This window comes from Phyllostomus hastatus, unplaced genomic scaffold (assembly GCF_019186645.2).
Source record: "Phyllostomus hastatus isolate PE091 unplaced genomic scaffold, TTU_PhHast_1.1 phas_contig_80, whole genome shotgun sequence".
NCBI lineage: Eukaryota > Metazoa > Chordata > Mammalia > Chiroptera > Phyllostomidae > Phyllostomus > Phyllostomus hastatus.
The window spans coordinates 38,154,807-38,182,762 of NW_025333960.1; the positions used below are offsets into that span (position 1 = coordinate 38,154,807).

General features: G+C 52.2%; 1 protein-coding gene across 2 annotated transcripts in view; it reads right to left on the minus strand.

Moving 5' to 3' along the window:
• LOXHD1 (lipoxygenase homology PLAT domains 1) overlaps positions 1 to 27,956 on the minus strand; it is a 133,000-nt gene that overhangs the window by 31,965 nt on the left and 73,079 nt on the right. For both annotated transcript variants that reach the window (XM_045849809.1, XM_045849808.1), the window contains exons 19-29: positions 25,324 to 25,804; positions 24,695 to 24,849; positions 23,168 to 23,301; positions 18,685 to 18,854; positions 17,731 to 17,835; positions 14,167 to 14,295; positions 12,710 to 12,874; positions 9,600 to 9,781; positions 4,875 to 4,991; positions 4,011 to 4,173; positions 1,027 to 1,181 (exon numbers count right to left, since the gene is read on the minus strand). In XM_045849809.1, the coding sequence (XP_045705765.1) occupies positions 1,027 to 1,181; positions 4,011 to 4,173; positions 4,875 to 4,991; positions 9,600 to 9,781; positions 12,710 to 12,874; positions 14,167 to 14,295; positions 17,731 to 17,835; positions 18,685 to 18,854; positions 23,168 to 23,301; positions 24,695 to 24,849; positions 25,324 to 25,804 (1,956 nt within the window). The remainder of the gene's footprint in view (positions 1 to 1,026; positions 1,182 to 4,010; positions 4,174 to 4,874; positions 4,992 to 9,599; positions 9,782 to 12,709; positions 12,875 to 14,166; positions 14,296 to 17,730; positions 17,836 to 18,684; positions 18,855 to 23,167; positions 23,302 to 24,694; positions 24,850 to 25,323; positions 25,805 to 27,956) is intronic.

Below are 27,956 nucleotides of genomic sequence, written 5' to 3' on the forward strand. Positions count from 1 at the left end.
CGAACTTCCTCCTCGCCTTTAGCAAATATTTCAGCACCAAAGGGCATGCTTGGCTGAGGGTCAGGCTTAAGAAGGCCCCAATAAACACCCATTGGTGGATGCACAAAATCCCCAGACACTCAGGGCCCCAGGCAAGACCACGAATTGGGTTAAGAGCCAATCACCCGGTTCTAATCACTCTGGCCTGTAGGGATTTCCAGCAGATTTCGGTGAATGGGAGATGGGACAGAAGCTGAGGAGCAAGTGAAGGGATTACGGCAGAAAGGGCATAAAAGAGAGAGGAGCTGGGCTGGGAGACAGAAGCTGAGCTGGTGGGAAGGGACATTTGGACAGATTTCTTCCTTTTTGTAAAACCACGGAATGTCAGAGCTGATAGGGCCTTAGATGCCTTCAGGTCACATAGTTTTCAAGCCTTTCTTTGGCCACAGAGCACTTTGCTTAGTAGAGGACTTGCTTGGTGCCCCAATAGATAGGTCAGGCCAAACGGATCCACATGTCGGGGGAGCAGGTGCCCGTCTGCTCCCCCAGACCCTCCATGGCTCCCGAGGGCTCTGCACGACACACTGAAGCTGACTCATATCACATCCTTCATCTTGCATGTGAGGACAGCGAGGCCAGAGGGATTCCACCTGGTGAGGAGTGGGTGGCAAAACCAGCCTCCAGCCCCGCCAGGTTAAACCTCTGTGGATGCAACCTCATTACTCTGAGAGGTGCGCCTCCACTCTCACGCCCCGCCCACAGGGGGCTGGATTTTCTGAAGACAACTGAGTCCTGACAACCAGCAACCCAGGGCTCAAGCAGGCCTCTCGCTTGTGGGAGCCCCACCCGCACCCCACAGGCAGAACCCGGGTCTGAGAGACAGGACCAGCCCTCTGCAGGGGGAAGGGCGAGAGTGCATGTCTGCCTGAGGGTGCATGACTCCCCACGAAGCTCCCAGGCAGCCCTGGGGACCAAGAAGAGCTGGCCCCCAGATATCGGCCCCAGGAAGGAGAAGGGAAGGGGCTCAGCTCCGCGTGCCCCTCCTACCGTTCCCCTCTCGAACTTGTTGGTGCGATTCTCTGACTTGCCCAGGTACCGCTCCCCGGTGTCTCCCAGGTCCCCGTAGATGGTGATGTAGACCTTGGCGTCCGTCCCTGCCCCGGGAACATTTCCTGTGAAGATCTGCACCGAGTACAGCACGACTGGGCAGGCAGTTGGACAGACAGACAGACAAAGGGAAGAAAAGGATAGCATTGCTTTAGGTTTGGAGGGACTGGATTTGTGGGAGGTATGATGAGGCTTCTGGCCCAGGCCTCAAGGTGTTAGTGTTTTCCTATTATTTGCGCAATTATTCACATTCTGCTACAGTTCCATGTGGAGCCACCAGTGGAAGCTCACTCGTCCGATCTGGACACAGGGGCCTCTCAGACCCAAAGAATGGGGGCCACTCCCAGCACCCCTCAAACCATCCACCCACCCAGCTGCCTGTGGCTTCCAGGAGAGAGACTCAGGAGACTGCCTGCCTGGGTGCACTTGGTACTCGCTAGCCTCCGGATGCACATGAGACCCTAAAACGGGGATTCCCCCCCTGCAGTGACTGAGACGGACTTTCTTACTGACTTTGCAAGTGGGCTCAGAACCACGTTTCATTACATTTAGAAAGGTAAGGTGATGTGACTTGCTCAGACTCACAGTTATGGAGCACATTCATGCCCACACATGGTTCCTATTATTTTCTTTGTTTTCCCCTGATCCCACAGCATCATCCTCCCCTGCTCTCCTTCTGCCTCTCTGGAAGCTCCTTCTTTAGCAGCAGCGTTGCGGGTTCCTGATCTTTTGCTCCCCACCCCATGCCAGTGGCGCCTGGCTCTGTCCGCTTCCTGCAGCTCGTGTCCCGCGAGTCCTGGGTGTTGACTTCCCTGAGTCCCCTGAGTCTCCATCTCCAACCCAGTGCCCTCCCACGCTCTGGATCCCTACCTCTGTCACCTAGGGGACCCATCCACCTGAACGACACCAGTCGCAAACTCACACCCGACCCTCTGATCCACCTCTCCCGCATCCTCTTTTCCAACCACCTCCCCTCCCATCCTCCCTGTCTCCGAGGCCCCACCCAGCACTCTGCTCTCCGGACCTCATAGGCGCCCGCGGTGAGAATGGCTCTGGGAGGCCTGCTCCCCTCAAGGGCAAGAACCAGGATGCTCACACTGCCCCCCACGCCCCCCTCACTCAGCTCAGTGTAGAATCCGGCCAGCATTTCACGTGTTGCGTGACAAAACCAAATCTTGTCTTTGGAGTTTAAAAGAGTCAACGTTACCCAAGCCTGCCTGGCTACTACTGACAAGAGTAACATTAGGAATCTTGTCACAGTTGCGACATAACAGTTAACTGTCCTCCCCTTCCCCCACCCCGATCGTTCTCTCCATCTCTCTCCCGGCAGTGCATTCAGCCCTGCTTCCCACCTGGGCAGGGCATTTTCTGGGAGCCCTTGTCCCAGAGCAGGGTGCCGTGTCACCAGGAGCCGTGATTACATGGCCTTCCTGTGCCTCTCCTTCCACCCCCACGGCTCTCGCCAGTCTTTTGGGAGTTAGGAAAACTGATTTGGCTTCTGGGTGTTGAGCAATGCGGCTGTGCAGTCAAATCTGGCTATTTCCGGATCCTCCCCCCTCCCACCCCACCCAGGCCGCACAGCTCTCGGTGGAAAGATGTTTCCCTAGAAACACGACCGAGCACAGAGTAGGTTTGCACCACGTTATTAATGCAGAGCAGCCCAAGGGTGCCGCTGGGACAGCTCTCCTAGGCATCCTCTGGGATCCAAGTACAAAAGGGAATTATCCCCCAGAGTTAACAACAAAGAAAATTCAGAGAAAAAGATATGGCTGGGGAAAGGCACGTTGTTGAGGCAACACTTGTTTTCATCTCTAAGCAGTGGCAACGCAGATTAAAGGAAATGTTAGAGCTATTTTGTATCCTCCTGGCTCCATACGGGGTCTGGAATCTTGGGTTTTACTCCAGTTTTTTTCCAAGGAGGCAGTGCAACAAATATAAGCTGGATGTCCGAGGTTTTGGAGCATCTCTGATCTTTTATCAAAGTTAAAATACAAAAGTATTCTTTTGTATGTCAGCTGTGGTAGAAAGGCTGGTTGTTTGGCAGGTGAATTGGACTTCGGGCATAGCTGAAGCTTACTCACAGCTGAGCAGCTGGGGAATAACATGGACGTGGATGTGGACAGTGGCATTGCTGGTCTAAACAGCGGTGTGACTCTGCCCATGTGGTGCCGGAAGAATGTGTGTGTGTGTGCACATGTGTGTGCTCACTCACACTCACACGACGTAGAAAGAAAGGAGAAGAGAAGGCTGAGGACCGAGCCTGAAGCAATGCCACCTGGTACGGGAAAAGAAACCGCATTCAGCGAGCTAATCGGAGAGGCAGGGTGAGAACCGGAAAATGGTGCTGCAACAGCAAAGGGAGTACAGCAGGTGTGGTTGGCTGGTGCAAATCCTGCAGAGAAAACCACAGCAATAAAGAATGGGCAGAGTTACCTGGGCACAAGCAGAAAAGAAACCCATGACCTTGGACGCTGTGCAGTTGCACCCAGCTCCTGAGGACAAATATACAGCAGCTCCAGGTACAGAGTAATCCAAGATGCTTTGGGACCCGCCCTTGGTTGCAACACCTGGATCCAGCAAGAGCGGAGAGGACAAGCCCCACAGATTGTAGTCGAATAAACCAAGAGAAAGGAGAGGACCGGGACTAGGATAATCCAGGCACAGGAGGACTCATATCCGGATGCACCGACACAGCGTCAGGCTAGGAAAGGATCTGAATGCAAACCTCACAGTGAGACACCCGAGACTTTGAAGAATAGCCCTGCCATTTATTAGCCATGTGAACGTTGGCAGGTTATGTAACCTCTGTGAGCCTCAGTTGTCCCCTCCATGGAACGCAGAGTCATCCCGGGTGCAAAGGCTCCGCCGGGCACAGGGCAGGTGCCCTCCCAGGGGGGTGATGAGGGTGACTGCACCACACTTACTGTCCAGTGGCTCCTCCACTTCCTTGTAGATTTGCCTTAAGGACCCATCTTTCATGTATTTCTCAGTGAAGACGTCAAAAGGAACCAGCTCTCGGATAGTCTTCTTGTCATCCTCCGAGGTGGCAAGCCATCGATCACAAGCGAAAGTCACAGTCTCTGTACCCTGGGGTGAGGAGGCAAGAGAAGAATGAGCCCTTCATGTGGAAACTGCCAACTTCAGTGGTTCATCAGCAGGGCAACCCTCGTGGGGACCAAGGACAAGGGTCATGGAGCCCCATAAATGGTGCAAAAGCCACAGCCCTGCCCCAGTTCTGGCAGATCAAGTCTTACTTGAAGACTTACACAACCACATCAGGGGTTGGTTCTTGAAGGCTGTGGTTCCTACAGTCACACAAAAATAGACATCTGAATCCCATCCTGGAGACTCAGATTCAAAGGGTAAAGGGGGTGGTGGTGCATATTTTTAACTTTCTCCCAAGTCACTCATATCCACAGCCATGACTGAGAGCTGCTTCTTAGGATTAGAGTCTACAGTTTCAGAATGTTTTCCGAGTTGTTTGGGTGGAAACCTTCCTGTGGGTTGACCCTGAGTAACAGAAAGGACATGGCTGGTCACTTACGTAGTGTGGCCTTAGGGTGGGGAGCAGAGACATGGCTGCCCAGACCCTCCTCCTTGACCCCTCAACCAAGTTCTTAAAGATTCTGCCTGGAACCTGAGCTAGTTCCTGCACTCTGAGTGAACTGTGGGAATTTTTCTCAGAAGATTTTATCTTAGTAAGGCTGCAGGTTCTTATAACGAATCTGCCTTGAATCTCTTCTGAAAGGGGCAAAAGAAACAGCAGGTCAGATCAATCAGAAACTCACATCTTTATCTGGGAGGAGCCTGCGGATTTCCACGTAGGCACAGTGCCACCCGGGGTTTATGCCTGTGTTATCATGGCCCAGCCGGATTTTTTCAATGATTTCTCCCACGTCTTCTAACTTTGGAAAGGAGAAAGCACACCAGGTGTTGGCTGACAGGTCCAAGAAAGCACAGTCTGAGCAGAAACCTGCCTCCCCGGGGTACCCTTAACCCTTTTGAACTTCCAGAGGTCACCTTGTCCCAGTACGTCCCCATTGTCCTGGGAGAAAGTGACCTCCAGAAGCCAAGCCAGCCCCCACTCTCCCCTACACGTGCCGCACCACACGGACACTTCCTGTCCACTCTCCCCACTTAAAATCAGCCTCGTCTCAGCTCGGTCACCTCAGTCCAGTCGATCTCCAGCAGGCTGTCCCCTCTCCATGGTGGAGCCCATCTCTCTGCCTTTCATTCCTTACCATTACAGTAGCTCATTTCCTGCTCGAGACCTGGCTGTCAGAAGGTGAGTTCTGGGTCCGCCCATGCCCTGTCCTGCCAGCCTGATCTCCTCCTTGGCCCCCTAAGAGGCCCCTCCATCTCTAGGTACTCCTCTTCTGTATCCTTCCAATTCCAGTCCCTCACACTTGTCCTTTTCTTGCCGCAGGACCCTTCCACATGCTTTCCCTGCCCCTCCCCTTTCCTCTCCTTCACCCAAACCAGTGTCTGCTCCACCTCATCATTCAGGTCTCAGCTCAGCGATCACTTCTGCAGGGAGGCCCCTGACCACCGCTAGAAAGTCAGACCTCTTCATCATAAGATCTTACAGCATCCCTCAGACCACCCCCTGCCCCAACCCAGAGCACTTCTCACAGCCCAGAGTTGGCATTTATTTGGGTGATATCTTCTCCTCCACCACTGAAAGCTACAGGGAAGGCTCCCTAAAGCCTAGAAAACAGTCTGTGACTAGGCACTGAATAAGTAAGTATCCTTTCTGTCAAGAAAGGATGAAAGAATGAATATTTCCTCATTGGCAAAATGGGTGCGATAAAGCCAGCCAGCTGCTCTCCCATGCAGTGTTGAATGCTAACCATGACGGTGTGTGTGAAGGTCCCACTGACGGCTGATATATGTGGCGATTGTGAGTCCCTGAAATTCAGGGGCTGCCCTCTCTCCTCTCTCCCGCCTGGAGGGTGCAGGGGAGGGACCCAGCCAGGAATGGCTGATGCTTCTGTTGGAGCCTCTAAGGAAGTGGTGAGGGCAGGACAAGGTCATCCAGCCAGCTGGCACCTGCCTCCCTGGCCGTCTCTCTGCCATGCTTCCACGCCAGGACCTCCAGGAGCCTCTTGGGTCTCTCCCAGCTCTCCTGTGTCATGCTCTCCTCTGAAATGGTGCTAAATATATCCTTCCACACCCTGCCTCATCCTTATGAGCATCTGGGCAATAACAGGATAAGAAATTGGTGAGGAAATATGGGCAAAGGGAAGAAAGAGCAGGGAAATACCCAGATGTCCTGGCTCGTGTTTGGTCCATGGAATTCATCCTGCCTTGGGGTTTGATTCGACAGCTGTTTGGCGGGGGGTCAAGGGGGGGGCATGCAGACTGGAGGTTCCTGTCAGCCCCTCTGCGGAGCTGCCTTCCTGCCCGCTCCACCAAGTTCTCAGAGCTACAGGGAAATGGCACGGTCCGCTCTGGACAGAATGAGGGCTCTTGGGGAGTGAGTGGAAGCTGAATGATTGAGTCATTCATCAAATGTGAAGCCTCTATAGTCCTAGATGGAAGTGACCTCCGAATGAACTGGTGTAGCCTCCGACCAGGCTTCCTCCCTCCTCACACACCCACCCGCAGCCGGTGCCAAGGGGAGGCCGAGGAGCCTGTCCTCACTCCCGCCCCCACCCTCATCCTTCCCGATGGCAACCCTGGCTCTGCCACCCATGAGCTGACCTGAAACAAATCACTGGACCTTCCAGACCTCAACTTCTTCATCTATAAAATGGGGGAAGACTAGAATCAGATGAAGAAAGGGGCATGGGCAGGGCAACCCATTGAGGTCACTTCTAGGTCTAAGGTTGCAGACATGGCTCTTTTCGTCAACTATGTCCTCCTAGGTGACCAGCATGGCCCCCACTGCCAGGGACCATGAATGAATGAGGGTGCTCTGGCTGCTGCTGCCTCTGCTACCCTGCACCATGCCCCAGCTCCCCACTGGCCAACTCCTGCAGCTCTGTCAGGGATGTAGAGTGCCCTGGGAGCCCCTGGGAGGCTTTCTGAGTCATTAAACAAAGAGCGGTGATTTCAGGCAGATGCTGTGGACATTTTTAGGGAGGACCTTATTTTTTCACAGCAGAGAAACACAGAGGCTGTGGGTGGGATCCCTGGCTCCCAGAATCTCCACGTGAGGACACTGAGCTGTCCGGCCACACCGGGGACTGAGGAGTCGCTGCCTCTCCTTCTCTCCAGGGGCCTCTTTTCTTCCTCTCCATCCCATCTCTGGGGTGCGAGATACGTGGACCTCGGCTTCGATGAGCCTTAATCATCCAGCCACTCGGTCATGCGTGCTGTGCCCAGGAGGCCATCTTGACCATGACCCTTCCAGAGAGCAGCAAGGAGGCCTTAGGGGACCACTGGCCATGGATGGTGGGTCCCAGGGATGACTAAGACGACATCAGAATCAGAAGAGATCCAGGCATTCCCCCAAGAGGTGAAAGAGGGAAGCTGAGAAGGCTCTGAAACTGAATTGCTGGAGTTTAAACTCCAGCTCTGGTGTTCTGTAACTATGACATGGTGAGCAAGTTACGTGACCTTCCTGTGCCCCTTCAGCTGTGACATGGGATGATCATACTACCTAACTCTTGGAAAGGTGATGAAGATTGATCGAGTTTACATAAATCACATGGTTAGAACAGGGCTGGCACATGGGAGGTACTCAATAAATATGACCTGTTATTGCTTTTCCCATCCCATTCCTGTGCCTTAAAATGAGGCCACAGAGGGAGGGGGTGGCTCCCTCATGAGCTAGTGGCTGATCAGAAGCCAGAACCAGAACCTGGGGCTATGGGCTCGCATCCAGTGTTCATCTTCTTACCTGATGATCAGTCAGAAAAGAGAAATGGAGAGAAAGGAAGGCAAAGCTTGTTCCTGTGCTTCCAAGCTCTCATACACCCCCAATACCCAGCTAGGTTGGAAAGAAAAAAGAAAAAAAAATAGCAACAGATGACTGGCAAATTATAGCTGTCTATTAGTGAGGACTTCATTGATAAAACTCCCCGGAAGTCATGCTGAGGTGTAATCACAGCCCAGCCACTGGCGGCAGCAGGCTTGGATGACTCAGGCACCATGACATCTTGGGTGGATGAGATGTGGTTTTGTGTGAACTAATGAATCATCCTCGAATTTCTCTCGTTAAGAGATTCTACCAAGGTGGCAACCTTCTCCCGAATACTGTCTGCTTCCGGAGACGGGGGAGAGGGAGCGGGGAGTTCCCGGGAGAGACACTGGCCAGCAAAGAAGGAAGGGGCTTTGGACTCTGTTTCCCATCAGAAAAATAGGGGCCACATCTCCAAAGGCCCCCGCTACCCAGAGAGCCCAGGCTTCTGAGACTCGCAGCTCTTTTCCCTCAGAGTCATCCCTTTAAATCCTGCTCCATCTGCTCCTCTACCCTAGTCGCACCACTCTCCTCCTCTGCCCTCTGGCCAAACCTCCAACCACGTGCTGTGTTTATTTTCACCTGTGGTCTTCGGCCATCATGTTCCCCTGGCTTGAAATGCCTCTCTCCTTACTCCTGCTGAAGCCCACTTTCATGCCCAGCTCAAAGCCACCATGTCCAGGGAGCCTCTCCCTCCCCTGCACACCCACAGCAGGCTCAGTCAGCCCCGACAAGTGCCCTCATCCCCGTAAGACAGTCTCCTGCAGCGGCAAAGAGCACATATCCCAAGCCAGCCCCCCTGGGTTGGAATCCTGCTTACTCTGTGCCCTGGTTGTGCGATTTTACATAAGCTACTGAACTCTGTGTGCCCCAGCAGTGTGCCCAGTGAGTGAGTCAATATAGGTAAAGCCCTGTGACAGTGCCTTCTTACCCACAGGACCAGCTATTAGGATGATCCCCTGACCTTCTCATTAGATCTGTGTGGTGGTCAGGGCTCCCCCAGCTGGACTGCAAAACCCTCACAGGCAAAGCCGGGGTCCTCCCATTCTCTCATTTCTCCCACCCAAGCTCACACACGGTGAGTGCACAGAGGAGGCACTGAGCTGACACGTACAGCATTCCAAGTTGCGTAGACCTACACCCTTAGCAGACATCAACCAAACAGAGCCCTGAGAAGCATATGGACCGTTCTGCATCAGGTCGTTGGGTCATAGCTTGGTGGGCAAGTAGGGGCCACTGGGGTATGTGAGCAGTGAGTCTGGAAGCCAGGCTCTCCCATGGACACATGCCTGTCATTTGTAGCGCTGAGGTGGTCCCAGTGGGTTTGGAATTGTGCCTTGAGTTTCCCCAAGCTCTACCCACTCCTTAGGGTCTCTGGTCCTGACATTAGTTCTGCAGGGACAGAGCGAGGCTCCCCATCCTGCTGGCTTCTCAGAGGTGCCGAGGCTCAGAGAGGCTGATGAACTGCCCACCTTCCTCACTAAGAGCAGCCCATTGAAGTGAAGGATGCGACTGGCTCTGGATGCAGGGCCCCGACTCCTCACTGGTCTTCTGGGCCTTCCTCACCCTCCGAGTCCCAGGCCCCCGGCAGTCCGCTGAGCCCACGTACCTCCATGATGAAGCGGGAGGCAGACTTCCTCTCAAAGTACATTTTCTGCTCCCTCTTGTTGGTGCATAGGAATTTCTGCTTGGTGCACAGGCCATCGCAGCCATAGATGACGATGAAGATGTTGGCGTTGGTCCCAGCAGCAAAGACATCGCCGGTGTAGATGGTGATCTCGTAAGGGACAACTGGAGGTGGGGGACAGAGGGAAAATCAGAGAAGATGTGAGAATAGAAAACAAACATGGGCAAGGTCAAGTTCTTTGCCAGCGCCAGAGCCCCAGACCTCTTCCCCAGGGACTGCGGCTGCCCAGGGTCCCAGACTTTCACATGGTTACCTCACGTAATGAGGTAAGATTGTTTTGTGACATTTCAGCTTGTTGCATTTGCATATAAATGTGTATACGTACTAGGGATCACAATAAAAAAAATTGAAAACCCAGAGAACAGTTCCAGAGGAAATTTACCCTACCCTGTGATTCTGACCCTTGATAGGGGTCACTTCAGAAGTCACCTCACGGGTGGCCACAACTTTCTCCAGAGGAGGAATTTGCCCTTTATTTATTATCAGAGTTACCTTACTGTAGAACTGTGGTGATCGCATTTGTAATGATAGTAGTTACCATTCACTGGGTGCTTGCTGGGTGCCCGCCTCCATACTAAGTGTTCTACATTCCTTATCTGATTTCACCTTCACATTGACCCTGTGCAGTTGGCATTGCTGTCCTCAGTTTTATCAATGAGAAAACCAAGGCTCAGAGAGGGAAAGGGACTACCCCTCAGTCATCATATGACCGGTCACTGCTGGAACTTGAACTTGAACCCAGGCATATCTGACGCTAAATCCTGTGTGGCCAACCTCTGTGTGTGCTGTTCTCTTGAGCTGAAGGTTAGTACAGCTGCCTACCCACCAGCCACAGGGAGGGGCGGACTATGCAGGTGAAGGCTGGCCCCACAAGGGCCTGAACAGGGCTCTCACCGGTGGGTTAAGTGGAAACACAGTGTGACTCTCCAGCCTGTCAGGTGATGCCAGAGGTGCCCTCTCTGCAGCACACAGTCCCTTCTTCTCAGGCCTCTGGGGTTTCTCCACGGCCTGCTACTGCCGTGAGCAGAGAATCTGGCAATGGATCTGAGCTTTGCTGAGACTAGTTGGCAGAGACTAGTTGGTGGAGGAAGCCCTGGAAATGTCTGGGCCTATTGCTCTAGGCCTGGGCTCCAATTTGCTTCCTGGCTTCTAGTTCTGCCTCTGCCATTGGAGTTCCTGTGTGTCCTTGGGCGAGTGGCTATACTTCTCTGGACCTTCGCTTCCTTGCCTATAAAATGAAGGGGTTTACCAAGATCTGTGGTTTTTAGCTTCTTTAACTGCAGAATTCTTATAAATACATTTATCAAGAATGTTCAGGAAAAAAACCTTGACTTTTTCAAACCTGAGGTGCTATTCTGGATGGCATGAATTGGGGACCAGGGGACTGTCCCTTCTCAGCCCTTCTCTTCCCACCAGCTGCCCTCAGATTCACATTCCGACTGCCTGGGATCCTCAGAACATGGGGTGAAGACTAAGGCTCCTCCCAGCCCTGACACAGCATGGCATTCAGGGATCTCCTCTCCGCCCCAGCTCCTCCGTGAAGCCTGCAAGTTCAGACCTCAAAACAGCCCCCTTCCTAGTTTACCTGCCCCTGCTGTGTGGTTTCACCTGCACTGGGCGGCCTTGATAAATGGCCTTGAGTCCTTCTAGGCCCCTGATGACGACGGTGGGCCCCGTGCCCTGCCGTCCCTGGGCCGCAGCTCCCCATGCCCCGGAGCTCGGGCCCCCAGCACAGTCACCTGTCAGGGAAGCAGGTACCGAGCGGCAGAGCCCTCTTCTCGTTGCCACCCCCCACCAGAGAGACCCAAACTTTGAAGGTGCCTCTGTAGCTCATCAGTCTGAAAGTCAAGTTTTTTCTGCCCTGCTTTTTTTTTTTTTCCTTTTTTACAAATGTGAGTGTAAGACAAAGGGCAGATGGATTAGTTTTAATATCAGGTTAGAACTGCTGAACATATTCAAGGTCAAGCCATACAAATTCCTTTTTATTTTATTCTTTCTGTGAAGAGCAAGGCCTGACCCAGGGCACAAAGGGAAAAATGAGTATTTCTGGCCCGGAGGTTCCCACCCAACACCCCCACCAGCTCTGTGGGGGTCTGTCAGGTCAGCGTGTCTGTCCCTGACTACAAGAGAATCCCGGGGGCAGAGGATGGAACTAGACTTTGATTTGTGTACGCAGGGACCTCGCTGGAAGAAAACGTCACTTTATTTTAGGCTTTGAACTGAAAAGTATTTGGATGATCTGGTCATGGCCAGTTTAATTGCTGTAAGCAAAAAAAAATTCTTGTTCATCACTTATTTATATTAAGTGTGAGTGGTTTGGGGAAAGGATTTTGATACAGCTAATTTGGTTAAAAAGACACTGTACTCTCTGGGTTTAGTTCAGATTTTAGCACATTCAGACAGATTTTTACAGCTCAGTTGACCTCAGTTTGAGTCCCAGCACCTAGTATTCACCTGCACACACAGAACCGTCTAATACATACTTCCTGATGATGCCAGTGGAAGGGAAGTGTCAAAATGTCACCCAGTTATTCCCCCTCCTCTCGTCCTTTAGCAGGTGAAAGGAATCAGGTTTGCCTTCTTTTCCACTGGTCTCCCACTCAGGGTAAAACCTTCGGTGGGGAATTCTCTGGCATGGTAACGACTGGAATGCGGACAGGTGACGGCGCTGACAATGGTACCTCACAGTGAGACCTCTACCTTTCTTCCCTGTGGGTCTTACAACCACTCTGCTTTCACATCTCTGTCTTACAGATGGGGACACTGAGCCCCAGAAAGGCCAGGCTCTCTGCCTGCTGTCACCAGCTAGTTTGGGGTGGAGTTTGGAATAAGTTCCGTATTTTCTTTCCTGGGGTCAGGGCTCAGCCCACAGCCTGCACAGGGAGTAGGGAGTTTGGAAAAGGAGCTGGAGACCCAAGTCTCCAGGGGGGACCTGGCCCAGAGTGGACACGGGACGAGGGATCGAAGCTGAGTGGCGGTGGCGGGTAACGGGGTCTGGAAACAGGGCCAGGCTGGTTGCGCATGGCTCCTACATGGCGTGTACCGCCTCGTCTGAAGCTCCTCGTGGAAGAGGTCCCTGACAATGGCCCCGTCGTCTTCATTCTTCGACAGCCAGCGGCCACAGGGGAACGTCATGCACTTCCCAAGAGATGGGGCGTCCACCTCTATCCAGTCTACGAACCAGCCTGGAGCCTTGCCTGGAGGGAGAGGAGACACAGAACCCATCAAGGACGTCTACAGGGTGGCTTCCTATGGGCAGCCGCAGGGACTCCGAACACCCTTCCCTGCTCAACAGCTCACGCCTAGAGCTCCACGATGAATGTGCCTTCCTTTTCGCTTACAGCACTGCTAAAACGATTCCTGTAAAACACGCATCCGTGGACAGCAGGGCATGACAGGAGGCAGTCTGAGGGGAGGGAAGCAAGGACACAGTCCAGGGTGGGAGGCGCTCCAGACAGGGAGCGCAGGGGTGCCAAAGAGAGACTGTGAACGAGGACTTCATACTTCCACCCTGCAGGGATGACACTCCCGGCTCCCTGGCCTCAGTTTGTGATTCGTGAATAGAAGGGAAATCAGTGAAGAATTGCTGTTTCTTCCTGGGGAAAGGAGCGCCCAAGCTTAAGAAGGCAATGGGAGCCAAGCAGAGAACCCCATTTACTCAGTCCCAGCACTGGGAGGAGGGCTTCCTTCCGTCGGCTCAGAAGGCAAGGCTTGAAGACCGAGTCAATGAGCCCCCTCTTACTGAGGAAGAGCGAACGTGGGCACACCCTTCGGCAGCAGGGTCAGTGGGCTCCAGGAAGGATCGGCTAGATCAGTGGTTCTCAAATTGGGCTCCCCAGGCCAGCAGCCTCAGCATCTCACTTGTAAGAAACAAAAACTCTTGTGCCCCACCCAGACCAGTCAGAGACTCTGGGGATGGGACCTAGAGACCTGGGTTTTGATAAGTTCCCCGGGTGGTTCTGATACACCCTCAGATTTGAGAACAACTGAGCTAGATCAGGGATTCTCGAATCCGACTGCACGATAAAGTTACTGGGGGTGGGGGCTTAAGGAAAGCTTTTTGTTTGAAAGATTTTATTTCTTTATGTTCAGAGAGAGGGGAAGGGAGGGAGAAAGAGGAGACAAACATCGATGTGCCAGAGAAACTAATTGGTTGCCTCTCGCACACCCCCAAACGGAGACTGACCCACAACCCAGGTGTGTGCCCTGACTGGGAACCCAACTGGCGACACTCAGCCAACTGAGCCACACCAGTCAGGACTAAGGAAAGCTTTTAAAACCACCAGTGCCCAAGCCCTGACCCAGATGATTTGGTCAGAATCTCCAAGTGCAGCGAGGGCTCCTCTGGGCTGAAGGGATCTAGGAAGTTATGTCATCATGGGAGGCAGATGACACCCAAGTTTCCCCCAGATTCATTCTCAGACACCCCCTGGGACCTGCCTGTGGTGTTTAAGTCTTTACCAGGGAACAGGGGGGAGGGAAGCCAGACCTGTGTTGTCATGGCCGATCCTGACTTTCCACAGATCTCCCAGGCCCAGGGCCTCCACGGTGAAGATGTCGATGCTGTCCCTCTCAAACTTGTCACTGTTGACCTTGGAGGCTTTCAGGAGGCTCATTCCTGCCGACCGAAGGACCTCCGCGTAACTGGTTGGCCCGCAGAACTTTCAAGCCTCATCTGCCCATCCCATTTAGTCTTTCCTCATAATGACCAAATTTTGAATTTTTATCAATTTTAGACTGTGCAAGTACCATCCACTGGGCACCTTTGGCATATTTTATTATGGCATATGTCTCTTTATTGAGCTCTGTCATACCCTCTGAGGTGTGTATTTTTACTTCCAGTTTGTATCTGAAGAACAAGAGACACACCAAGAGGCTAAGTGCCTTATCCAAGATCATCCAGGAGAAGGTGGTGGGGCCCTAAGTCAGTGTCTGCTCTCCTTTCATAACCCTCACATTTCTGCATGTAGGGAGGGAGCCATGACTAAGCCACCCTCCCCATGCTCCCCGGGGCTCCCCTGAAGGATGGGGCATGTGGGAATTCTCTGGGGACTCAGAGGACAGGTGACTTCCAATGCCCCCCACCAACCATCTCACATACGCAGTCTGTCCTGGGACCTTGGCTGTGGCATCAGTCTGAAATTCGAGGTGGTCTCAATGCCATTGCCATCCCCTCCTGTCACAGTATGCACTACATTCTCTTCAAGTTTCCTTACCCTATAAGTCCTAGCTCTGAGTCCACTCTAAGTAGAAAGTCTTCTGATACTCAGGGCAGTGCACAAAAACCAGACAGACCTTGGTTCAATGCCTGGCTTTGCCAGTGAACATCTGGGTGGCCTTGGGCAAATTACTCAATTCTCTGAGACTTGGTTTCCTCAAGTGTCAAAAGGGGTGGTCTTGGTGCCTTCCCATGGAGTCATTGTGGGGACTTAATGAGATGATAACTACTGAGTGCTCAAGAATGGTCCTGACATGTAGAAATCCCTTGGCAAATAAAAGCAGTTGTTAGAGATTCTCAGTTCCAGGGCCCATGATTCTAGATCTATCACAATGACATATATATGTATAAGCTATGACCTAATTCATTCATTATGCATTATTTAACCTATTAAATAATAAAATGAGTGTTTATGAGCATCATTTTGTCCTAAACGTTTTGCATGTTCAATTTCATTAAATCTGCAACTCTATGAGACATATTCTAGCTTAATCTCCATTTTACAAATGGGGAAAACTAAGGTACAGAGAGATTAAGCAACTTTCCCAAGGTCACAGAGATGGTAAATGGTATAGCAGAATGTAAACCAGTCAAGCCTGAGTTCACGCTCTACCACCACACCATTGTGTTAGAATATGAGCCCCCGAGAGCATAGATGGGTCCCTTCATTACTCAGTGATGCTTGGCACAGACTCTGGATCCACAGGGTTTTAAACAAATACCTGATGATTACCTGAGGGACTGACTGTCTCTGAGCTCACACAGAATGGCTGGACAGGTAGCCCAAGTGGATGGCTGACCCTAGCACTAAATGTCACCTTGTCCGAGTACCTGGCAGAGAACCCCTCCCCCGAATGACTCCAAATTCCCTGCGCATCTCATATTGAGAGTAGCCTGGACCCCACTGGCTTTTCTTATTGCGGTGGAGTTAGAGTTCGGGTCACTTCTACCATTAGCACAGAAGGAGAAAGCTGGCAGAAGTCGTGGGGAAGAGACCACTCACCATTTGGAGTGGGGAGCCCCTTTGTTATGCTTTTAAAAGGCAAATAGAGTGAGGTCTCCAGGAAGGACATGGGAAATGGTAAAAACTTTAAGAAAGATGTGAAAAAAGATGGACCATAGGATCCATCACCATTACCTGGACGAGGACGCCAGAAGGAAGAGAACTCACAAGGCTCTCACGTGCACCTGGGGCCCTAGAGGCAGCAAGAGCACGGCTGAAAGGGCAGGGGCACCCTGGCCCTGCAGTGCGGCAGGGCTGCCTCAGGAAGGTTTGGGAAGAATTTCCAGAGTGAACAGCACTCACAACCTGAGGACCCACAGTCACCTCACACAGAGACTTACAATAAAAAAGGAACTGCCTTCCTCTGATGAGGCTAGTTGTGTGCGATCTGTCACGAGTCAGAGTCATGCAAGAGTATACAATGGGAAAAGGACAGTCCATCGATAAATGGTGCTGGGAAACGGAATAGTCACACGTAAAAGAATTCATTTGGATCCTTATTTTACACTATACAAAAAAGTTGATTCAAAATGGATTAAAGACATAAATGTAAGCCTTGAAACTAACTGTTAACACTCTAACAGGAAAACATAGGGCCAAAGCTTCATGACATTGGCCTTGGCGATGATTCCATGGCTATGACACCAAAAGCCCAGACAACAAAAACTACAATAAATAAGTAAAACCACATCAGACTAAAAAGTTTCTGCTCAGCAAAAGAAACCATTAAACAGAGTAAAAAGGCAAACTATAGAAAGGGAGAATATATTTGTAAACCATATGTCAGATAAGGGGTGAATCTCCAAAATATATAAGAAACTCCTACAATTTAATAGCAAAAAAACTAATAACCCAATTTTTAAAATTGGGCTAAGGACTTAAACAGACAGCTTCTCCAAAGAAGACATACACATGGTCAACTGTATATGAAAAAGTGCTCATTGTCACTAATCATTAGGGAAATGCAAGTCAGAACCACAATGAGATCGCACCTCACGTTCATCCGGAGGGTTGCTATAAAACAATGTGTTGGTGAGGATGCGGGAACTTTTGCACACAATTGGTGGGAATGCAAATGGTACAGTTGCTATGGAACATAGCATAAAAGTTCCTCAAAAATTAAAAATGGAAAATCCAGCAACCCCTCTTCTGGGTCTAGATCCAAAAGAATTGAAACCAGGATCTTGAAAAGATATTAGCATTCCCATTGTTTACTGCAGCACTGTTCGCGGCAGCTAAGATGTGGGAAAAAATCTAAATGTCCATTGAGGGGTGAGTGGGTAAAGAAAACGTGGTGCACACCTACAATAGAATACTATCCGGCCTTCTGAAAGGACATTCTGCCGTAGGCAACAACGTAGATGATCTTTAAGGACATTGAATCAAGTAAAGGAAGTCAGACACAGAAAATAAATACAGCATAATTGCACTTCTATGAGGTATCCCAAGTAGTCAAGTTCACAAAATCAAGGACTGGAATGGTGTTTACCAGGAGCTGGGGAGTAGGGGTGGGGGATGAAGAATTATTAATCAACAGGCATAAAGTTTCAGTTCAGCGAGATCAACAGGCTCTAGAGATCCGCCGTACAACACACACCTGTAGCCGACAATAATACTCTGTGTGTATACACTTTAAGAGGCTAGATCTCATGTTAAGTGTTCGTCCCATGATAAAATAAAATAAAACAACACAATAAAAGGGAATTGTTAAAGTGATTTTTTTAAGGAGAGAGACAGACAGACAACCAGGATTTCCTTAGAATGTTCTGTTGAGTCTTCCGGGCTCCCTGGGGACCATATGAGTGAACCTCAGACCTGCATTGTTTTCTTACCAGTGTCGTCTTCTGTGCCAAAGAGTGTGATGAAGACATTGGCATCTGTACCCGCATTCTTCTTGTCTCCAGTCTTTATGGTCACTGAGAACGTGGTCGATTTGTCTGCAAGAGAGGAGTGTGGAGAAGTGAGTGGTAGCTTGCTCCTCCCATGCAGGAAGGAGAGGGAAAACATATTAAGTATATTTCTATGTCCACGGCGACCATTTCTATGAATCGAGACCATTTCTATGAATCGCTTTACTTGCAGGCTGTATTGCTCTGCAGTTGACTTTAGCTTAGACACTTCCTGAAGGCAGAGATGAGGTCTCTCCCTGCTCCAACTTGCACAGGAGGCCCTCAACCAGTACACTTGCAGGATGCTTAGGGGAGTCTTAGGGGGACTGTGAAAGTCAGGGGCTCATCACCCAAGAACCCTAGTTTGATTCCTCCAGGTTTGGAAGACATTTAGGGATTTGTGTTTCAAGGAAGGGAGTATGAGCATCATAGAACTCTGGAAAGTTCACTCTTTTGACAAACATGTCAAGAGGCTGAGAGCCTCTTAAGTGCTTGGAAGAGAGAATACAAGGCTAAGTCAGAACCAACTACAATCTATTCTATTCTATTCTATTCTATTCTATTCTATTCTATTCTATTCTATTCTATTCTATCCTATTCTATTCTATTAATTTTATTCTATTCCATTTTATTCTATTCTATTCCATCCCACGCCATCCCATCCCATCCCAAGCCATGTATGGTATATACCCAGCCTTATGCTAGACATGTGGGAATATGCTTGCCCACCTCCCGCCCGGTTCTTGCCATGGAGGAATGAGGGGCAGTGCAGATGGAAAGCCAGAGGAAGGAGCAGCCACAGCTCACAGGAGAGAGAGGGAAGATGGAGACCTGGACTGAGGGAGAAGCAGAGGGAAGAGGGGCAGGCGGGAAGGCATCAGCCCCAGTCGAGGAAACCTTTCTGCTCCAGGCCCATGTTGTCGAGGGGGTTGTTGTCACCACCACCCCCACCCTCGTCGTCCTCCTCCGGTGGCAGCACATAGGACTCATCCACTGACAACAGCTCCCTGGACAGCTGGCCATCGTCCTCCTCCACTGACAGCCAGCGCTGGCATGGAAAGTAGTACCTGTGGTGGTGGGGAAGGAGGAGAGGTTGGCAAAGTCTCCTTGGAAAGGCCTCTTGAAGGAGTAGTCACAGGCTGAGAAGTGAGAGGCCCTCTGCGGGGGGGCCACATACTTCCCTGCCTGCCCTCCAGGACACTGTCCTCCCATCCCAGCTGGCCCAGTAATGTCACTTGCTTGAACAGAGAACAGACATGGGGACAAGTCTCCAGACAACCCACTGAAAAGGGCCTGGAGCACGCACAGCACACCCTCAGTCAGGGTCACATTGGAGGTCTCTAGAGCAAGAGGGACTTCTGGGGGCTGTTCCTGCCCTTTCTGGAGCTAACGTATTAGCCAGAAGTACTTCAGCAGAAAGGGTTGCACATAGAAGGTACCCAACATGTAAGTGTGGAATTTTAATGAAACGACCCAATTTTGCTTTGGGAAGGTACAAAGAGTGTGGCTAAGGAGCTGGCACACCAGAGGAAGGGAGGATTGAGTTAGACTCCCGAGTACAGAGGTCATTGGAAGTCCCTGGGTGGAAGGAGGCAGGACCAGGCCTAGGAGAAGCAGCGGGGTGGGGTCATGGAGGACTCGCCTGTGGAGCCAGACTGGGTTTGAATCCTGGCTCGTAGTCATGGGACTCTGAACAGGTTTCTTTACCTCTCTGTTAGAGCTGCCAGACTTAACCAATAAAATCCCAGGACTCCAAGTTAAATTTGAATTTTAGGTAAGCAATGAATCATGTTTTAGTATTATAAGTATGTCTTACTCAATATTGCGATGTATGTGTAGTGAAATATGAATCGCTGCTCATCTGAAAAAGCGAGGTTCACAGTGACTTCCCCAAAGCCCCGTGCACTAAGAGTAGGAGAGAAAGGAATCAAGGGCAACACGTCCACCTCCTAGATCGTCCCGGCTTCCCACGAAGGTGGAGTCGGAGCCAGCTGTGCCACCCCGGCCCTTAGCATGGCGTGTGTTTGTGGAATTAATGAATGATTCAGTACAGCAAGCATAACTTTTATTCATTAGTTGATCTAGTAACTGTTTATGGTATGCCTACTGTGTGCCAGGCTCTCTCCTAAGTACTGGGGAGGACACAGCGATAAGCAGCACAGATGAAGTCATTGCCTCATGCCCAGACTTTCTTTTCTATGGTGGGGAGAGAAACGATGACCAAATAGAGCAGTTTATTATAGTCAGATGCTAATGAGATGGAAAAAAGAAGCAAAGAGAAGAAGAAGGGGCTGGGCTTCACTGAGCAGGTGACCCCTGAGCAGAGACGTATCTAGAGAAAGTATGCGGGTGAGCCGCTGGGGGAAGCAGTGCAGGGAGAGGGCACATGAGGAGGCACTGAGGTGGGACCTCGCCTGTTGGGTTTAAGACACAGCAAGGAGTGAGCCAGAGGGGGACCAGGACTGAGAGATAAAAAGGGGCCACGGGGCAGCCACCGGAAGTGCTCTGGCTCTTACCCTGAGTGAAGTGGGAGCCTCGGCAGGTAGTTGAGCGGAGCAGGGACGTGACCCTGAGGGCTGTAGATAATAGGAGGTCCCGGGGGATGCAGAGGGACCAGTCCAAAGGCTTTGGTGGGAGACGGGGGTTTGACCCACGCTCTTCTGAAGGAGGAAGTGGGTGACGGATTGCGGGTGGGATGTGAGGGGCAGGCAGAGAGGGGCAAGGACATCCAACTGGCCTGGAGGGAGGCGACTGGGTCCAGAGCGGTTGGTGTTCACTTATCCTTGTCCTGAGCTAATCAAGGTCATGGGAGGCCCAAGGCACTGTCAAGGAAGATGGTGCCTCTCCAAGATGAAGGAGATGGGCTACTCTGATTGTGTTGCCTTGAACTTCCATAATTTTGTCTGTTCCCCAGAGCAGGCTTTGCTCAGAGTCCCTCTTGGCTTGCAAATGGCTGGAGGCGGCTCATCACAGAGCCCTTAGTGGTGTTCAAAACCAAGGAAACAGACACATAAACACAACATCAGCAAGAAGGGATGGCGAGGAAGAGGAGGAGATGAGGGGAGCAAGGAGAGGAGGAAGGAAGGAAAAAGAGACAGGGAGGGGAGGAAGAGAGGTGAGTGAGGAGGAGGTTCCGTTCACAAGAGTGATAAAAATATAAAATACTTGGTCTTAAACTCAGCAGAAATGTGTAGCAGCTCAGTGCAGAAAACTGTAAAGCATCACTGAGATACCTAGAGGAATTCTCGTGTAATGGAAATGTGTGCCTTGGGGGTAGCACTTAATATTCTAAATATGCAGCTCTCCACACATACATTTAATGGTATAATGATCAAAATTCCAATAGGACTTTTTTGTTCAAGTCACTTAATGTCTTGATATGAAAAGGCAAGAATAGCTAATATTTTTAAACCATAATAAAAGAGACCAAGTAGTGACAGGTATTAAAGTACATTATAGCCCTGGCTGGTGTGGTTCAGTTGGTTGGAGCATTGTTGCATAGACCAAAGGGTTGTGGGTTCAATTCCCAGTCAGGGCACATACCCAGGTATCGGGTTCAATCCCCAGTTGGGGTGAGTATACCAAAAGGGGACAGTTAATGTTTCCTCTTACATCAGTGTTTCTCTGTGTCTTTCTCTCCCTTCTCTCTCTCTCGGTCCTCCCCCTCCTTCTCTCTTTCTGAAAGCGATGAAAAAATGTCCTCAGGGGTGAGGATAAAAAAATTAAAATAGATTCTAAAGCTACAATAATTTAAAAATTGTTGGGCCGGCCCAGAAATGCTAAGCCAACGGAACAGCCTAAACTGACCCTAACGAAGCTGCAAGGGGAAGCAGCGAAGCTCACAGTTTGTCCCCGTCCTTACGTGTTCTTGCAACACTATCCTTTTCAGCTTAAATGCCTTGGATTTCCAGAACATCGTGAGAAGTGAGCTGGGCTGGCATCCTTAAGCCCACTTATCAGCAGAGCAAACGAAAGCCCATGAGGATGCAGGAACTCGTCCAGGGTGAACTGGAGAGGTCCTCGCAGAGGACCTGCCCCAGGTCAGGACCCCGGGTCCTGGACACGGGGATGTCTTATGGCTCTTTGGCAGCATCGTGCTGGCCTTATGGACACATCAGGCCAGGTGTGAGCTGGGCCTCGGCGTGCCCACCTGAAGCAACCTCTTGGGTTGGTGGGGCAGGATGGAGGTAGGAGACAGGGTGTGCCTGGTCACCCCCTGCCCTGCACAGAGTGGAGCCCAAGAAGAGGGCATACTCCAGGAGACGCCAGCCGACAGGCCGAGAAGTCGTGTAATTCAACAAGCACATATTTACTGGATGCTCGCTACATCCCAGGCACCAGCAGGCCCTGGACAGCTCTACAACACCCCTTAGGCTCTTTCTTGCTCGCCCTTCTGCCTCCCCCACACTGGCCCCATCTCAGGGCCTTCTGCCATGCCTGTTGCCTGAGAGGCAATGTGGCCTAATGGTAGATATGGAACAGACTCATCACTGATGGTCTGGAGCTCTGGTCCTGATTCTGGCACAGTTTGATTCTGGGGCTGCAGTTCCACTTCCTCTGGGGGCGATCCCGTCACTCGTCAGGACGACGGTAGCCCCTTCCCAGCCTGGCTTCTGGTCAGAGCTGTGACTTCTGAGCAGGCGCAGCCAACTGAGGCCTGTGGGCCAGTCTGCCCACCACCTGCTACATCCCACAAGCCAAGCATGGATTGCACATTTTTAAACAGCTGAAAACAATCTTAGAAACAATATTTTGTGACATGTGAAAATTACATGAAATTCAAGCTTTGATGTCCATGAAGTGTTACTGGAATACAGCCGTACCCACTCATTTAGGCGTCATCTGTAGCTGCTTTCCTTCCACAAAGGTCAAGCGGAGTAGTTGTGACAGGGACCCAATGGCCCCAAGCCTAAAATGTTTAGTGCCGGCCTGTGCAGGAAAAGCTTGCTTGTCCCTGGTCTAAAGCAGTAGAACAATGTACTGGAGGCTGCTTTACCCACAGAAAGACTTATCGGCAACCACGTCTGGGTGTGGAGAGTGGGCAGGGAAGGTCCGGCTGGGACAGAAGACCCAACCCTCTGAGGTGGTGGACGTCAGGGACTGGATGTTGTACCAGACTCTTTGTTCCCTCCTGGGGCCAGGAGCTCCTGGGGGCTGCCCAATGAGAGGGAAGGGAGGGAGACAGTGCCCACCTAGCCAGCTACTGGGCCAAACCTACATTACACCCTCCCCCCCCCACCCCTACTACCCCTACCCTCAGGCATCACAGCCCTCCCCACCCCCACCCTCAGGCACCACAGCCACCCCACGCTCAGCCCTCATCCTGAGACCATCGCAGTGGCAGGCATGGGCCCCCCACTTCTCCTCCAGCCGCACTCACGTGGTCTCGTTGTTTGTGTCGGTGATGTCTACTCTCTCCAGGAACCAGCCTGATTTGTTGCCCGCGTTGTCATGGCGAATCCGAATCTTGGTCAGGGGCCCCAGCTCAATGGCGTTGACGATGAAGGTGTCTGTCTGGGAAGGGCCAGGGTAGCACTCAGAGGTGTGGCACCGTCCCCTCTCCTCACCATCTGCTTCACCCTCCCAGGACCTGGGCTGATTTAATATCCAAACCAGCCAGGGACACCCAGATTTGTGTTGTGAGGTGTGTGTGTGTGTGGTGGGGGGGGGAGCTTGGGTGTGTGCTGTGTGTGCTCATGTGTGCATACACTTCTTCGGCCACCAGTTTTAATTGAGCACCTGCTATGAGCTGATGTGTGGATTCAAAATGATTGGCAGAAACAGGGGAACTGGACTAGCTCACTGCTGAGGAGGGGAGACAGAACGCGCACGACGGGTGTATGTATATACACGGGGGGAAGCAGGAGGCAGGCCATGCTTGGATCCAAAATGTGAATGAGAACTTCTTAGCTGTAACTTTTTAAACTCTTCGGTCTCTGGTCACAGCGGCTATAACTTTTTGAGGAAAGTGCTGAAACAGAGATAACCCAGGATCCTCAAGTCATGGGAAGGGAGTGTTGAAAGAAGAACCAGGGGTCCCTGAAATAAACCAAGTGAGGAGGCCAGGAGTAGTGTAATGGACTTGGGACCTTTCTCTCTCCGCCTGTGCCGGTGAGGGAACCTGGCTCTAGGATGGGGGCAGGAACGGGACAGGCGAGAGGAGGGACAGTCCGCTAGCCAGACGGTGCTGTGCAACATCTGAGGACAAGGATGACAGCTGCAGTTTCTGAGCTTTTCCCGCGATATGGTGAAGAGGGCGGAGGGTGCGTTTCTTTCAATGCTCAAAAGCTTCCGTGGTGCCTACTGCCTCAGGGTACAATTCAGGGTTCTCGGCTGTCTTTCAAGGCCCTCACCCCCACCCCCTACCTCTTAAGTTGTTTTCATCAAGCTTCCCGGAAGCAGCACCCACCATGGCTCAGCATTAACCACAGCCCCGCGTGCGGGAAGACTCACTGTCCCCAAACTGGCCTGCCACACTTCCACCCCGACACCTCCGTCATGCCGTCTTAGGGCATCTACATATCTACCCCACACTCACCCACCAGGGCCCTTTATGTCTCCCCTCCCCACCAAGCGTTCCCTCCCCAAAGTGCCACCTGGTGGCCAGCACTTCCTCCTTGAACCCCTGCTTCACCCACTCAGCCCCTGGGTGTCTACTGCCTGTGCTACCTCCAGTGAGTTCCGTGGGCTTCAGGGAGCTGGGCCCTCACCTGTGCCTTTCTCCCATTCCCTACCAAAAACGTTGGTTCTCACAGGGGAGACCCTTCCATGAACCTGGTTGGGTTGAACAAAGCTCACTGCTGGACCCAGCAGTCCCTGTGGGTGGGGCGGCCTTGGGAATCCCCAGAGGGTTCCCTCCGACTGAATCCCAACCACCCGCCCCAGGGCCAGAAAGTGAGAACCATACCTGCCCCGGCTGAAACTTGCTGCTCTTGTCTGACTTCTTCAGCGGCCGCTCACCCGTGTCCCCGTACTCCTCCCCGTAGATGGTCACGTAGACATTGGCACTAGTGCCAGCGTTGGCTACTTTCCCTGTGATCACCTGGACTTCATAGGTGTTGACTGGAGACAGAGGAGGACGCAGCACTGAGGACACCCAGGCCTCTGAGTGGACCTGAGGCTCAGCCTCTCGGCTGCAGGTAGAGGGGAGAAGCAGGAAGTATCTACAGATACCCACACAGCTTCACTACCCTGGGACTGAATTTGCCCCTCCTCTTTTTTTGCCATAAAGCCCAAGAGGTTGTGAGTCTTGGGAAAATTCACCCTCAGCAGCTCCCCTGCCTCCTGTTCCCAGCACTAAGTTCTATCAAGACTCCTAAGTCATCCACTCCTCCCGAGAGCCTTGGGACAAGTGCAATGTTAACCCCAGGCAGGGAACTGCCCGTGGTGGTATTTAAGACACGTGTCAGGAGAGCGAGCTATTAGGAAGGCGTGATGGGTGCCCACCCGTGGGGCTTCCACGTGAGAGGAGAGCCGGGCACCGCCCCCATCCCTGGACTCCCTTTGAGGGACTGTCTGACCCTTGCTCAGGCTTACGCTGAGGACCCGACCGGCCAGAAGGCGCCAGCTCCAACACAATTTCGCTGTCTTCCTTGCCCCAGGCCAGCCAGCGGTTGACGTTGAACTTGTACTGCTCAACCACCTCCTGCATTCCTGGCCCGAACTCCTCCTCTTCCTCCTCCTCCTCGGTCTCCTCCTCCTCCTCCTCTTCAGAGGAGGATTCCTCTGACGAAGACTCCTCCTCCTCATCCCCCTCACCCTCCTCGTCACTGCCCTTCTTCATCTGCTTCCTCTTCATCTTCCTCTGCAGCTTGGCCTTCAGCCACTCTTTCTTGAGCTGCTGCCGCAGCTTGTTCTCCTCCTTCTTCTTCAGGGCCTCCTCCTCGGGCGTGAGCTCCACCTCCTGCACCACCAGTTGCCGCAGCCACAGCATGTCCACGAACCAGCTGGGCGAGAAGCCCTCGCCAGTGTGTCCCAGCCGGATCTTGTAGACCTCCCCCACGTCAGCCGCCTCGAGCTGTGCAAAGCGCAGGGCAGTGGCTGGGGTGGCCCCCGGCCCCCTCCCTCCCTTCCCCGCACAACCAGGCACCCGCTTGTGTGCAGAGCCACAGGATGGAGAGGCTCAGGGCCTCGAGCTCAGGAGCTTCCGCCAGCAGCCTCGCCCCTGCACATCCAGCCTGGTTTCCTGGCCCACCCTCCAGGACAGCTTGCCAGCCCCACCTTCCACCAAGTTCACTTCCTCCTAAGCCCCTGTGATGGTCAAGGTGATGATGTCCCTGCTCCTCTCCTCTCCTCTCTTCTCTTTCCTTCTCTCTCCCCCTCTCTGTCCCCCCCAAACACACACACACACACACACACACACACACACACACACACACAGGCACATCACACTCAGTCCTGTTATTCCTATTTCCATATCTTCATTCACGCAGTTCCCTCGCCCAGAAGGCCTTTATTCCATGCTCTGCCTCTAGCTAAAAACTGCTCATTTAGACTCTGGACCATTATTATTACTTTCTTGTTAGCTGGTGCTTTTCTGCGATCTGTTCCCTTAAATTTTTCAGGATTAATCCTATATAACTTTGGTAATAAGCAAAAAAAAAAAAGAGTGTTGTTTGTGAAAAGCAAGAATCCCACTCATGCTTTCAGAGGCCCCAGGAGAGCTCAGAGGGAGCCCGGAGCTGGGCCGAGGTCCTCGCCTGGATTTCCTCTCTGTCTGCGTGAGCTGGTGTCTGCCCACTCACCTGGGAATTCCTAAGAGCAGGGACTGTTTACTCTTGCTTCTGTCCCCCACTGGGCTAAGCACAGGCTGACTCAAAGGGCATTATGGATGAGTGTAGCTTTCCTTCAGGGAATCAGCTTCTAGGCCTTCTCTTCAGTTCTAAGCCTCACAGTGAGGGGAGGTCTGGCCCCTGAAGAGCTCAGCGGGGGATCAGGAGGCTGATATGGAGCCCCTGCCAGTCAGGCCACTCTTTCGGGTCCACATCGTGCTGGTGGGCCCTCTTCTGGGTGTGTGACACCCTTCAAAGCCCAGTCTCACCAGTTCTCCCAATTATGTGCTGGGGAAACGGAGGCCCAGGGCCATCCCAGGAGTTGCTCAGTGTCCCATAGTTTAGTCCAGACCTAAATGAGAACTCAGGTCTTCAGACTCATGAAGACACAATGCAGCCAAAATCATCTTTGTGAAAAAATCATCAGACCAAACAGAGCCCAGGATCCCCAGGAAAGAGAAATTCCTTCTCCTCAGCTACTTAGGGGGCGGGCTCTGTGCCCCTGAGTCCCTCCTCCAGCATTTCCCAGGCCACAGCATCCCTGTGATCAGCCCCCCAGGGAGCCCCACGTGCCCTCCCCAGTCCCCTACCTGTCTGCCCCGCCACAAATCCCTCCACCACATCCAGCCAGCTGGCCATCCAGATGTGCTGCTCTGTGCCCTCTCTGTGACTGGCCACAGTTTCCCCTACACACTTTCCCTGGCATTGACCATTCTCATCCTCCCAGGGCAGGCATTATAGAGCTGGGTTTGAACTGGTGAAGGATCTCGGGCTCAGAGAGGTGCACAGCTCAGAGAGGTGCACAGAGAGGTGCACCCCTGCCCCTCAGCAGGGCCCACAGGGGCAGAGCTCCATGAGGCCCCACCCAGCACTAGCACTCTCTGCACCTGTGGCCCTGGCCCAGCTCAGCCAGGACCTCCTCTACTGGGCGCTGGGTTAGAACTTTTTGCTGAGGCCACAGCTGCTTGTGTCACACAACACACACAGGGCACCAGCCTGAACATGCTCCCTACACACACACACATATACATATACACACATACACACACACACTCATGTCTCACATCCAACATGCATGGGCCCCCCGTGGGCACCATCCTTGCATCCTCCTCCCTGCCAGCAATACACCCATGTCCTCCCCTCTTTTTCTCTTCTACTCAATAGGGGCGTGTTGAGGCCCAGGGCACTCCAAGCACAACCAGGAGACCCCAACGGCCCACCAGGGTCCTGCCTGGGAAGCATAGCCCTGCCCGCAGGCCAACAGAGCTGTAGAGTCCGAGGCCGCAGGGCCGGGAGTGAGGGCAGTAACCAGGGGCCAAGTGCCATATTTCGCTAAGTTAGATTTATCTACTCTTCAGGTTCTCAGAATCGGCAGCACATTTGTATCACTAGCAGAGC